The 12,512-nt window shown below is 54.5% G+C and overlaps 1 protein-coding gene across 2 annotated transcripts in view; it reads right to left on the minus strand.

Annotated features, from left to right (window-relative positions):
* Positions 1-486: 486 nt before the first annotated feature.
* CD82 (CD82 molecule) overlaps positions 487-12,512 on the minus strand; it is a 50,484-nt gene continuing 38,458 nt past the window's right edge. For both annotated transcript variants that reach the window (XM_010964645.3, XM_010964644.3), the window contains 4 exons: positions 4,990-5,091; positions 2,084-2,296; positions 1,707-1,790; positions 487-1,406 (listed from right to left, as the gene is read on the minus strand). In XM_010964645.3, coding sequence (XP_010962947.2) covers positions 1,329-1,406; positions 1,707-1,790; positions 2,084-2,296; positions 4,990-5,091 — 477 coding nt within the window. In that variant the 3' untranslated portion in view covers positions 487-1,328. The remainder of the gene's footprint in view (positions 1,407-1,706; positions 1,791-2,083; positions 2,297-4,989; positions 5,092-12,512) is intronic.

Genomic DNA, 12,512 nt, shown 5'->3' on the forward strand with positions numbered 1-12,512 from the left:
AAGTCTCATATTGCCCCTTTAAAAGTTTCCTGAATTCTGCACATCTTACTCCATCACATTTCTTTATTATGAAAATATTTCCTTCCTTTGTAAAAACTGGATGCTCTAGAAAGAGGCTGAGTTTATCTTGTGGCTTCACTGACCCCCATCATCCCAGCCAGCCCCCTTTGGTGTATTTTCTGGGGGCACTTGGTCCCTGGTCTCAGAGGCTGGAACCTAGGGGTAACATCCACCTGTTTGAACACACAAATAAACCTTATTCATGTCGGTGGCCAGGCAGGTGGACCAGAGCTGAGCGTCACACTTCTCACGAACCAGGCTGAACAGGGTGGGCCAGAGATGCTCCAAAAGACCTCTCTGCCCTGAAGACCGCAGTGAGGCCCCCACCACTCTTTCCTGCAGATCCAGCCACTCTGTTCATATTGTTTCTGCCCTTTGGTCCTCCCCCTACCCTGGGAAGCCACATCCCCACCATAGCAGACCGGATTGTTACAAATCCTTTTTAATAATCAGTCATCCGCATTTTACAGAACTGTGCACAGGGCCCCAGCCCACTCCCCTACAAGGCACAGCCTCACCCACCCACTCCCTGGGGGGCAGAGGACAGGAGAAAGCATCCCCCACCCTTCCCTGGACAGCTCAGGATCCTGGTGAACGCACGGCCAGCTCTTCACCCCTCTGATTCCCTAAGCAGCCCAGGGATGGTCCAGACCCCCTTGCCCAAGCAGCCCTGTTTCAGTCCAGCTCACCCAGGCCCTGCCCCCATGGCATGGCCCAGACTGATCTGAGCTGCTGGGGTGAGGATGGGTCAGACCCAGGGAAGGGGTCCTGGCTCCTCGTGTAAGGTAAAGCCCACCTTCTCCCACTACCCCGATGAAAATGTGAAAACCAAAGAGAGAAGCATCAGAGAGGAAACAAAGCTGACCCACGCAGTGGGCAGTCCCCTGACAGCCTGGGGTGCCTTATCTACTCCGCTGTCCCCAAACTTTTAATACACTTTCTCTGACATGATATATACAGCACCTGAGGCAGGTGGAAACCCAGCCCACCTGTGCAGGGAGTGTTTTCTCTGAGCTGCTAAGACAACCCAGGCAGACACTGGGTAGAGGAGCCACAGAAGAGCTGGGGCTTAAGGCTGGTGGCAGAAAAGCAAAGGAGAGGAGGGGCCCAGGCCCCAGAAAGCTCCCCCCACCCCACTTTCCAGCCAGCACAGGACGGACTAGTGGTCTTGTAAGTGAGGCGGGAGGCAGGCCTGGAGGAGGGAGCCAGGGAGACCCCTAGAAGCCCTGAGGTTAGGGGACAGGCAGGGAGGTGGGGACAGCAGCTGCTCAGTACTTGGGGACCTCGCTGTAGTCTTCGGAATGGATGTGCCGGCACAGAGTCATGGACAGGAGCATCCCCAGGAGCTGTGGAGGGAGACGGCCAGAGTCAGGGGCAGGCAGAGCTGCTCAGGTCTCCAGAGACCTCAGGGCAGCATCCCGCTGTCCATGTCCACACATGGGGCCTGATGTGGGTTATGGGGATCCTTAACTAGACCCCCAGGGTCAGCCTGTGATCCAGGTGGCAGGCAGGGCCAGTGGTCAGGCCGGGTTTGCTGCAGGGCCTCTAGAAGCAGATGGGCTTCAACCCACCCCTCCCCCCAGGACATCTGCAGAGTGGGGACATGCAGGGGATGGCGTGGGGATGGCTGGGGAAGGGACCCAGACCTCAATGACAGCGACGCCCACACACACGCCTAGGATGATGCCCAGGTTCTCCTGCAGCCACGCCTGCACCTTCTTCATGCAGCCCTAGGAAGGGAGAACACAGCCACGTCACCCCACCACGTGCCACCTCCCCCCACCAGGCAGCATCGCCAGGAGGGCCCACGCCCCGGCCAGGGAACACTGCCTGTTCCCTGAATGGATACATTCATGAATACAGAGATGAAGGTACAAATGACAAGCGAACAAATGAATCAAAGGCAGGAACAGCTCAATGACGAAAGGAAAGATGGCACAATAGCCCAGATGAGCCAGAGGGGACCGAGCGTCTGAACCCGCTGCACCCCCAGCCCAGCCCCGGCCCACAACCTTCCGCACACCTCCTGGTAGACGGGCCAGAGCTCCGGGCTGTTGACTCCGGGCTGGGTCGTGTTGCTGTCGGGGATCTGGCAGAAGCCCTTCCTCATCTGGAGCCTGTGGTCATCCTCCTCTCTCTCGATCTCGCAGGAACAGGGGTAGGTGATGTTGGTGTGATTCATGAGCTTGGCGTTTTCTGTCCAGTTGTAGAAGCTGACCCAGCCGCAGCACCTCACCTGGGCAGAGAAGGGGACAGGCCGTTCGAGCCCACTGCCCACTCCAGCTGGGGCCTCTCTAGACAGAACCTCAGATCTACCCCTTCCAGGCCCTCCTGGCCTCAGCCAAACCACCAGGATTAGAGTTTAGGTTTCACTTTGGCTTTTGTGAACCACAAGGAATTTAAAGGGGCGCTCAGGGAACACCTACCATAAACTATGAATACAGCAGGAAACAGAAATCAGGAGCAGCAAAAATACAAAGTGGAGCAGGAGAGACGTTCAAGTTGAAAGACAGAACATAGGTGTGTGGGTCACAAGGAGGGCAGATGGCACATGGCTAAGAGTTTGGGGGCTGGAGTCGGCCTACTGAGTTCAAATCCACTTCTGCCACCTAGCAGCTGCTCAGCTTTGGTTAGAGTGCTGACCTCAGCTTCCTCCTCTGCAAAATGGGGTGGGGGAGGGGGTGCAAAACTTCCTAACTCAAAGGAGTGTTCCTTATGAGGACTAAAAGGGACGAGGCAGGCAAAGCGTCCAGCCCAGGTCTGGACAGCACAGTAACTGCTCAGGGAAGGCCAGTTCCACTTTTAGGCGCTGAGCACATGCAGGTGTTGAGGTTTGGCTCTGAGCTTCCTGATCGCCAAAGTGAAAAGGGAGACATGGTCGACTGGCCTTTTTAGAGGAGAAAATCCTCTAGTTCCAAAGGCAAAGAAAGCCTTTCTGGGCTCCGCAGAGCTCGTGAAGGGCACCCCGAGAGTCTTCAGGTCACAACTGGGCTTGAATTCCTGACAGCACTGGGATCTCGGGGGCTAAGCCTGTGTGCCAGAAATGCCCAGGAAGGTGGAGAAGAGTTGGGGGAGGGCCTTTTCAAATTCTGGCCCTGCCCTGGGAATGAGGAAGCTGCCGCACTTCTCTGAGCTCTGGCGTTCTCATCTAGAGAATGAGGTGATAACAGCCATGCTGCTGTTGGGCCCCTGAGAGGACTGAATGGGCCAGTGGGCAAACCTCAGGCCGCCACCATGCCCCCTGCACGTGGTCAGTTCCCCACCTGCTTCCTTCCCATCTCAGGCAGCTCGACCCTGACCAGCAGCCTACTGGCCAGCAGGGGGCGTGCCGGGCACGCTCAGATGGTCTCTGGCTCTGGGCAGTTAGTCCAGGCTGGTGCCAGTGCCCAGCTAACTCCTCTACAGCTGAAAGGCTGGCACCTGTGAGGGACAGCCACAGGCCTTTCCACATCCAAGCAAAATGAGGCAGCTTTCCTTGGCCCTTCGACTGCACTAAGCAGAGCCCTCCTCTCCAGGGCTCCCTGCACAGAGGCCCCCTGCATCTCAGTGGTTGTGCTTGATGGTTACACATCACTGCCGACATGCCACCTGACAAATGCCTTGGGCTTTATAAACTCATCTCACTTGAGCATGGATCAATAGCTCCATTTTATAGATGAGGAAACTGAGGCTCCGAGACGGTCTGGCCAGGAAGGAGCCAAGTTCGTATTCCAGCTTTTGGGAACCTGACTCGCCGTCTGTTTTCTTACCACCATCCCAAGCAGCATCTGACCAACATCAAATCACCTAGAGGCCCTGCCTGCTGTGGGCATCCCCGGTCGGTCCACCGCTTCCCGTGGCAGGGTGCTCACCACCTCTCCCCCAGGCTCTGTGAAGAGTGATACTTGTTCATCTTGGGACATCCTGCTCCCTCTAATCTCAGCAAACGGTCTCAGCAGTTATGGATCAAACCAAAGGTGGGATGAAAACATCTTCCTGTGCACACTGAGCCCCCGGCTGACACAGACCCCTATGTCATCAAAAATCTGCATGGCCCGTGGGCCAGAAAATATCACCCTCTCCTTTCACAGCTCAGAGAATGGGCGTGCCCATGTTGCCTGGACAGAGACCCATCTCTAGTCTCCACACTCTCCTGGTGTCAGGCTTTCTCCTGCTGTCCCGCCCCTGCCCCTCACACCCCAAGGCAGCCGTCAGTCAGTGCCGGCAGCTCCTAAGTGACCGCTGTGTCCAGTGCCTCCTGAGACAGAGAAGGAGGCTGCAGCCCAGAGAGGGTGGGTCCTGACCAAGGGCACACAACATCTGGGACCACCAGCGGGGCAGCTGAGACCTGCTCACTGAGGGCGATTGGTGTGTGTGGTGACTGGTTCACCATCAAGGCAGGCTGGGAACCCAGTCAGTCAGTCAGTCAGTCAGTCTCTCTCACTTTGAGGTGGAACACACCTGCACCAAAGTGTACCAACTCAGCTTGAAGAACTTTTCCATACGTACTGGCATAACCACCACCTGGATCAAGATTTGAATAGAACATTCTTCTCACTCCAGAAGGTTCCCACGGCACCTCCTGAGGGGTCGCCTCCATTCATACCTGTGTCAGCCTATCAGCTTCGGCACCCAGTTTCCTAACCTCTGGGCTGGAGCTCCCAGCACGCCCCAGCCCGGCTTAAGATGGAGGGTCCAGAGCTGCCCCTTCTCTCTAGCCACAGGTGGGAGCACTGCAAGCCGTGGAGCCACCTCCAGGACCCTGGGACCCTTGAGCGAGGAACTGTGGTGGCCGAGGTGCCAGGTGGGGGGCTGCTTAGGACCCCCCCCAACAGACGCACACTCACACACAAGCCCGCTAACAGATTGTGTCTGCCAGGCACAGCCAGGCACACAGATGACCAGCCCCACACAGACACATAGAGGCTAGTCCCCCTGCATCCCACTCACCTGCGCCTGCACGTAGTCCCAGGCCTCCTGCAAGCTGTCCTCGTGGTTGTCCTTGTAGTTCTGAATGAGCTGGGTCACGATGCCGCCCATCTCCTGCTTCAGCTGCAGAGGGGAGAGCGTGGGGGCAGAGTCAGACTCCTGAAACCCGTGCCCCACCTCCGGTCACATCCGCTTAGACCGCCTTTTCCCCAACTCCTCCAAACACTGGCAACAAGCTCATGGCTCAATTGTTTCGTCACCCATCCAACCACTTTCCTGCCACCTCCTGGGTGCCAGTGTCCCCCTGGTCACCCAGCACAGTCAGGGCCAACCACCCCTGCCTGACCGTCACTTCGGCATTCATGGCCCTTTAAACGTGAATCTCTCCCTATCACTGCCGAAAACCAGGCAGTGGCCTCCCACCACTCTCAGGAGAAACACCACTGTCTTCTCAATGGCCCATAAGGCCCTCCAACATTTGGCCCTGTTCTTTTTAGACCTCGTTTCCTCTGTTCTCACTCCCTCTATTTCAATTACAGATCTTGCTGTCTTTGTGCCAAGCATACCCCTGCCTCAGGGCCTTTGCGCTTGTCCCCTCTGCCTGGAATCCTCTTCCCCAAATATTAACATGGCTCACTCCTCCACTTCCTTCAGGATGCTACTCAAATGGCACCTCCTCTGAAAGGCCTTCCTGGACCACTCTACAAAATACCAGTCCTTCTCTGTCCTCTCCCAGGCCCTCCTTATCCTATGGGGGTAAGGGTAAGCATGATTTTTTTTTCTATAGCCTCATCATTACGTGCCTATCTGTTTCCAGGATTTATGATCTCTTTTCTCCACTGGAACATCAACTCCGAGGGGGCAGGGACTATCTGGCCCAGCCTGGCCAGAGTAGGGGTGTGGCAGTCACGAATAACATGAGCATAACCCTGCCATCTCCCCCACACCATGGCAGCACCTCTCCCAGTTAATCCTCATGCTGGACCCAGGGCCCCGCAAAGTTCACTGCCCACCTGTGCTGGCCCCCACCAGGCTCGGAAACTCAGGGCCAATGGTGAAGGAAGCGAGAAACACCTGCTTTTCACTAACCCCACAGAGAAAACACTCATTTACAGAGAAGGCAGACGATGGCAGGGGGTTAGTTCAGTGGTAGAGCCCATGCTTAGCATATGCACAAGGTCCTGGGTTCAATCCCCAGTACTTCCACTTAAAAAAAAAGAAGGCTAGACGAAGGATACAGGGATCAAAAGGATTCATCCCCCAAGGACTCTTATTGGGGCTCTGAACAGAGGAGCTCACTGTGGCAGCTTGTTAGGAACAAGTCAGCTGTGTAAAGGAAGGCAAACCAAAACCAGCCTAAGAGCTGAGGACAGGGCTTCCTTTGGCCCAGATGCCAGGCCCCAGCCCCCCAGTCCTGGCCCCAGCCTGGCCCCACCTGGCCCCATCTGTGGACCTTGCTCAGGGGCCTCTCCGGGCACACCAGCTGGTCGTGATCACCTGCTGTCCCTGCAGAACCCAAGAGCAAGGGGCCAGCAGGTGCCAGAGTTGCATCCGCACCAAGGGGAGCCCCACACCTGCCCCTCAGTTCCTGAGAGAGGAATTGGAGGGCTGGGACAGGCACCTCCAGGCAGGGGCTTTCAGAGCCTGGCTCAGAACCCCGTGAATGGCGCATCCACCAGCTTCCCACGGGCAGCTGTGAACCCTGGGCTCAGAGAACTGACATCCTCCAGACAGACCCATGGGCCTGGCTCCTTGCCCCACTCCCTTCACCAACCCTAGGAACCAGCCCCTGTCCCAGGCAGCCCCATCCCCTTGGACCGCTCTCTGCCCCTCTCCCTTTCCATAAAACACTTAGCATAATACTTTTTTGGTTTTATTCACGCAGAGCTCTACAGTTTACCAAGCTTTCCCCTCAGTGACTAATCACAACAGCAGTAATGGCTAACTTTGATCAGATGCTTCTTAGGTACCAGAACAGTGCTAGGCACTTTTAATGCATGATTTCACTGTAATTCTCAGAGCAGACCTATGGCCTAGGTATTGCCCTCATTGCCTCATTACAGAGATGCAGAAAATGAGGCTCAGAGAGGTTAATTAACTTGCCCAAGGTCTCATAGCCAACATGTGACGAGCTGGGGTTTGGACCCAGGTTTGTCTGATTCCAGAACCCAAGTTTTTACCCATTAAGCTCTAAACCAGCATTTAAACCACATGGCCAGAACTTGCAGTAGGTGAGAGCAGTTTTAAGGAGGGCCCAGAGAAGTGAAGTGATTTGCCCATGTCACACAGCCAGAGCTGTCTGTCTGTAGAATCTGAGTCTTTCTTCCTTGACCTCTGCTCCACCTCTACTCCCTAGTGAGCTGACAATCCCCGAGGCATAGAAAGGAGGGGGTCCCCAGAGGCATTTGCATAGAGAGCTGTCTCCTCTACATCCTTCCCACCCACCCTCCCTCACCGACCTCGGCTCTATTTATACTCAGCAATGGTTGCCACTGCAGCCCAGACTTCCCTGTTTCAGGTCCCTGAAATGAGAAGGTGATGCAAGCTGGGTGGTTTCCACTGAGGCTGGGTGGTTTCCATGGAAACACTACATCCATCCTCCTGCCCAGAATGGGGCTGAGGGACACAATTAGGCCACAGGGACCATGGCTGCAGGGGCTGGTTCAGCTTAGAGCTGATGCCTTGGCACCCCAATGCCAGGAGGCCATGTTAGGAGCCCAGGGAGGTTACCTCGGCAACCAGACAGTTCCTGAGACAAGAAGGAGCAAGGAGGGAGAGTCAGAAGATGCTCACCATCTCATTTCATCCCTGCAGGGGCCCCTCTGTAGTTTCTGCCTGCCCTACACCCATTCTCCCTTCTCCTTGAAATGGTAGTTCCCTTCCCTGGGGATGAGCACCTTTCAGTCCCTCCGTGTGGCTGGGAAGCCCTGCCCCCTCACTGCATGAACAGGCAAAGACCCAGACTGCCACTTAGTGCCTCCATACCCTGGGCACAGAGAATGGTTCAGGGATGGGTGTGAGTCCTGAGGTCACATACACTGGGCCTGTCTTTCCACTAATCTGGTGGGATAAGGGCCTGAGCTGCTGGTGGCCACCTGAAGCTCCACTGGGGACAGCTGGCCTGAGGAGGGAGCCAACAGATGAGAGCAGGGCCAAGGATGGAGAGGTGTCCTGATGGCAGCCTTTAGGAACCTGGATTCAGCTGAGCCTGCAGCCAGTCTGTCCGGTTTCAGTTGGGTTACTGTCACTTGTAATAAAGCATCCTGCCCAGGACTTGCTGCATAATTTACAGCCCAGTGCAAAATGAAAATGCAGGGCTTCTTACTGTGAAATGATTAAAAATGTCAAGACATCAGACCACGCACAAGACCATTCTAAGTGTGGGATGGTGTGTGGCTGCTGGGGTTACACACCTAGGGAGCCAGCCCTGGTCCTGCCCAACACCATTCTCCCCATTTCTCAGAAGAGAAAACTGAGGCTCAGAGAGTGAGAATAACTTCCCAAGATGAGATCACCATCAAGTAGCAGAGATATGACCTTAACCTACTATGTGCAGCTCCAGGACCCTGAGATCCTAATCACAGCAAGCCACCCACCAGCTCCACCTGACCTGAGATGCTGTCATCCTCTGGGGTGCCTCTCCTCCCCCTCAGCCCCTGCTGTGCTTTTATTTCACCTTGTAGTGTGACTTTTCTCAGACAATTAGAAGTAGAAGAGATCTTTGAGTCCAGCATATCATCCAAACGTAAGAATCCCTCCCATATTTTTCCAGGCTCTGCTTAAATGCTCCCTGTGACGGGGAACTCAGTACCACACAAAACAGCATACTGCAAGATTGGGGAGGCTCCTGATACTAGCAACTCATTTTAAGTCGAGCTCAAATGATTTCTGCCCATTAGTTTTCATCCTCCTTCTCCCTCTCAAGTCCCAACTGGAACCACACACAACAAATCAAATTGCTCTCTCCCAGAATAACCGTCATTCAGATATTTAAGACCAAACCACATCTCCTTTCACCCCCACCTCCCCAGGGGAAGTCTCCATGCTCCTTTGACGGCTCTTTGGGATGGTGTTCAGCCCTTTCTCCCTGTTCTAATGTGTCAAATTAACGCTTACAATGAGGTGTCCCCATGCAATGTAGGGGACCCACACCTTCCTGTCCTCTTCCCGGCTTCCCACAGAAGGTGTTGCCAATGCTTTGAGACATCATCCTGGGATCCTTGTAAGAAATGAGGACCCTTTGCCCTGGTGAATGTGGAGGGAGTGGCATGTTTTTACTTAGTAACCCCCAGCGTCTTCCCGGAAAGCCAAACTGCAATCTATACAACTGTCTACTCCAGAATTCAGCAAGGGGACCGCGTTCCCTGCCCCCACACCCCCACACCCCCACACCCTCACTGGAAGCTCTCTGAGGGTGCCACCTGAGTCAGGCACTGGGGCCATGCAGGCAGCTGCTTAAGAGTCTCTGCCCACTGCTCTCCTCTGACCCTTTCCAGAAGGACAGCCTGGACGACTTCTTCCCCCTTCCAAAAGGGAAAAGAAAGGCCACCATCACCTCCCCTTGTCCTGATTCCAGCTGCCACCCCTACAGCAGCAGTGGAAACCCCCGAGCTAGTGGACCAGGAAGTCTCCATCGCAGGGAGCAGACAGCGCTGTCCTCAAGGAAGCCATTTCGCTACCTGTGCGCTAGGCCCTGTGTGAACTGGCTATTTGGCTATTTGGGGTGTCTTAGGTGGGAGAGGAAAGGAGGAGGAAGGAAACACAGTTCTCCTGGCCACCTCTCTGGGGAGCCACTGTCACCACCCCTACCGCTGGCTCCCACGCAGACCACGCAAGCCCTTCCTCCCCAAGCTCTCAGCCTTCGTCCTTCTGCTCAAGCCCCTGATATAACCTCTCAGAGCCCCAGCAGCCTCACATGTGCAGGTTAGCGGTACAGACTGCATAAATGCACCAAATCCAGCGCCCAGCACATCGTGGGAAACAGTTATAAGTTAGTTCACTTCTTCCCCCATTGACCCCGCACCCACCCTCCACTGCCTGGAGAGAACAAGTCAGAATTCCAGAATGTCAGAGCTGGGGATGGTCCAAGTGTTCACCCGAGGCTCAGAGAGGCTGGGTAATGTGTCCAAGGCCACACAGCAAGCAGCTGTGGAAACAGCCAGAGGAATCTTAACTTCACACGTAAATCCCAGTTCCCACAGCCCGGGCTGATGCTAACATTAATACTGATGGCACAGGAACAGCTGCCATTCTCTGAGCCCTTACTAGGCATTAGTGAAGTTAATAATGGCGACAGTAATAATAAACTCTTGCGATGATGCCAGCAAACATCTGCCCTGGGCCAGGTGGACGCTATGACCACCTGTCAATGCTCTCTATCCTCCCCGCAGCACCATACAGTCGCCCTTGGGGCCAGTGGGTCCAGCACGGAGCAACGTTTGGATTTTAGAAAGGGCTGGGGGCTATGTGTCACCCCAACAAACTCTCCCATTCATATTTCCCGAGGGACACCTAAAGAGGGTAAAACAAAGCCATAAACAGCCTCATTTCCATTCAGGTTCAATTTTGCCACCAAATGAGTTGCAAATGGTATTTTTGGTTTTCAAAGTGTTTTTTGGACTTTGGAATTGCAGATAAGGGAGAGTGGACATGTATGATTACTGCCATTCGACAAAAGAAGAAACGAGGCACAGAGAGGCTGAATAACTTGCCGAGGGTCTCAGACCAGGGTTCCAGCACGGACAGTTTGGTGCTGGGGTCCAGGCCCTCGGCCACCACTTTATTCCTTCCACCAGCATTGCAGTCTGGGCTCACTGCAGCCCTGGTTGGGGTGGGGTCCAGCCAGGTTTATTCTCCTCCAGCTACAGATGCGGAACCCATGGCTTGAGAGACCAGTGCCTTGTCCAAGGCCCCAGCTCCCCTGTTGCTGCCCTGGGAACAGTGGCTGCAAGGAGCGCAGGGCAGGAAGGACAGATGGCAGCCCTGGAGACCACTTCAGGGGGAGCCCAGGGTCGCAGTCCCTCCCACCTGCCTAGGGGGCCTGGAGAGAGGGGGAAGACTGGGCTCATCGCCTTCCAGAACGCCTTTCTCCTTCAGGCTTCCCAGCTGGGCCTCATCTGCAGGAATAAACACCACCAAGGGCATGTTTAGTCTCCCACCGGGATTTACAATGTGCTGGGAAAGAAAAAATAAATCATTCATTCCAACTTGGGCGATTGAGTGGCGCCAGAACTTCCCCAGCAAAGCCAGGAAATTTCCCCCTGCTTCCAGAAAAGGGGGTGGGCCAAGGTGAGGTGGGCTGGGGCCAGGGGGCATTTGAAGCCCGGGGGTGGGGGTGAGGCAAAGGAGGGGACAATGGGGTACCATGCCGGACACAGCCGGGACTGGAGACAGGAGAGCCCATTGTCCAAGCAAGCCCTGCTCTCGGCCCGTGGGATGCCTCTGAGGCATGGCTCCTGGTCGGCGCTAAGCAGATTATACCAGTTAGTGGGGAGGTGCCGTGGTATAGAGAGAGGCATGGGCCTCGGGTCAGGGGCATCTGCACAGAGAGCTCCACTCTGACGCATCTGAGCTGTGTGTGACCACGGCCAAAAGTCACCACTTTCCTGGGCTTCAGTTTCCTAAACTTGAAATGCTTGTAAAACTGAAATGTGTGTCGAGGTGCTAGCTCAGCTCCTGGGATGCAATTGGTGCTCACAGATGGGCGCTGTCTTTATTGCTGTGAGATGGGGACACACACAGGGGTGAAAAGGTGGACTGAACGACACCCCTGCAGAGTAGACCAGCTTCTGGGTTAGTCCCAGGAACCAGCTCACTGGGGCCCAGTTCTTATCCACTCTCTTTGTAATGTACCAATGACTGGGTACCAGAGAAGTCCCAGGTGCCGTGGGGCGGAAATGAACTTATCCCACAATGTTTTCTTTAGAAAAGTAGTTTCCCTCCCTCAAACACTAGCTTTCTCTCTGGTAGCCAAGTGAACTTCCTTTCATCTACTAAAACTGCTATTTCCCCTTTTGCTTTGGCTGCCAGGAAGCTCAGTATTCAAGTTGGCTATCAGCTGTTGTATCTTACCCCCTAACCTCAGGAACAATGGTCTTCTTTCTCTCAGTGTGCATTCTGATCTCTCTCATATTGATTTTAGCTACTCTATATCCATGTTAAAAGCCAGCTCCAATTCTCTCAGGAAATAGGCTGCATGTGGATTATAAATAAGTAAAGCAGATTCAGGTAAGAACCACTACAATGAAAATTTCACCAGCATGAATCCAGAAGCCAGGTCGCCTTCGTCCAGATCTTGGTCTGCCACTTACTAAGTGTGTGACCTTTGGCCAAGTTAATTAACCTCTCTGTGCCTCAGCTTCCACATCTGAAAATAAGGGTATTCATTCATAGTCATGCTCTCAAAGGCTTGCCGTGAGGAACGAATCATTAAATGCAGCATATGTGAAGCATTTAGTACCCGGCTTGTTCTAAATTCTACTGTGTTAATTGTTGGTGTTGGTGTAATCTTTTCTCAGCTTCCTTCTGAGAGGGATCTGCGGCAA

Source organism: Camelus bactrianus, chromosome 10 (assembly GCF_048773025.1).
Source record: "Camelus bactrianus isolate YW-2024 breed Bactrian camel chromosome 10, ASM4877302v1, whole genome shotgun sequence".
Taxonomy (NCBI): domain Eukaryota; kingdom Metazoa; phylum Chordata; class Mammalia; order Artiodactyla; family Camelidae; genus Camelus; species Camelus bactrianus.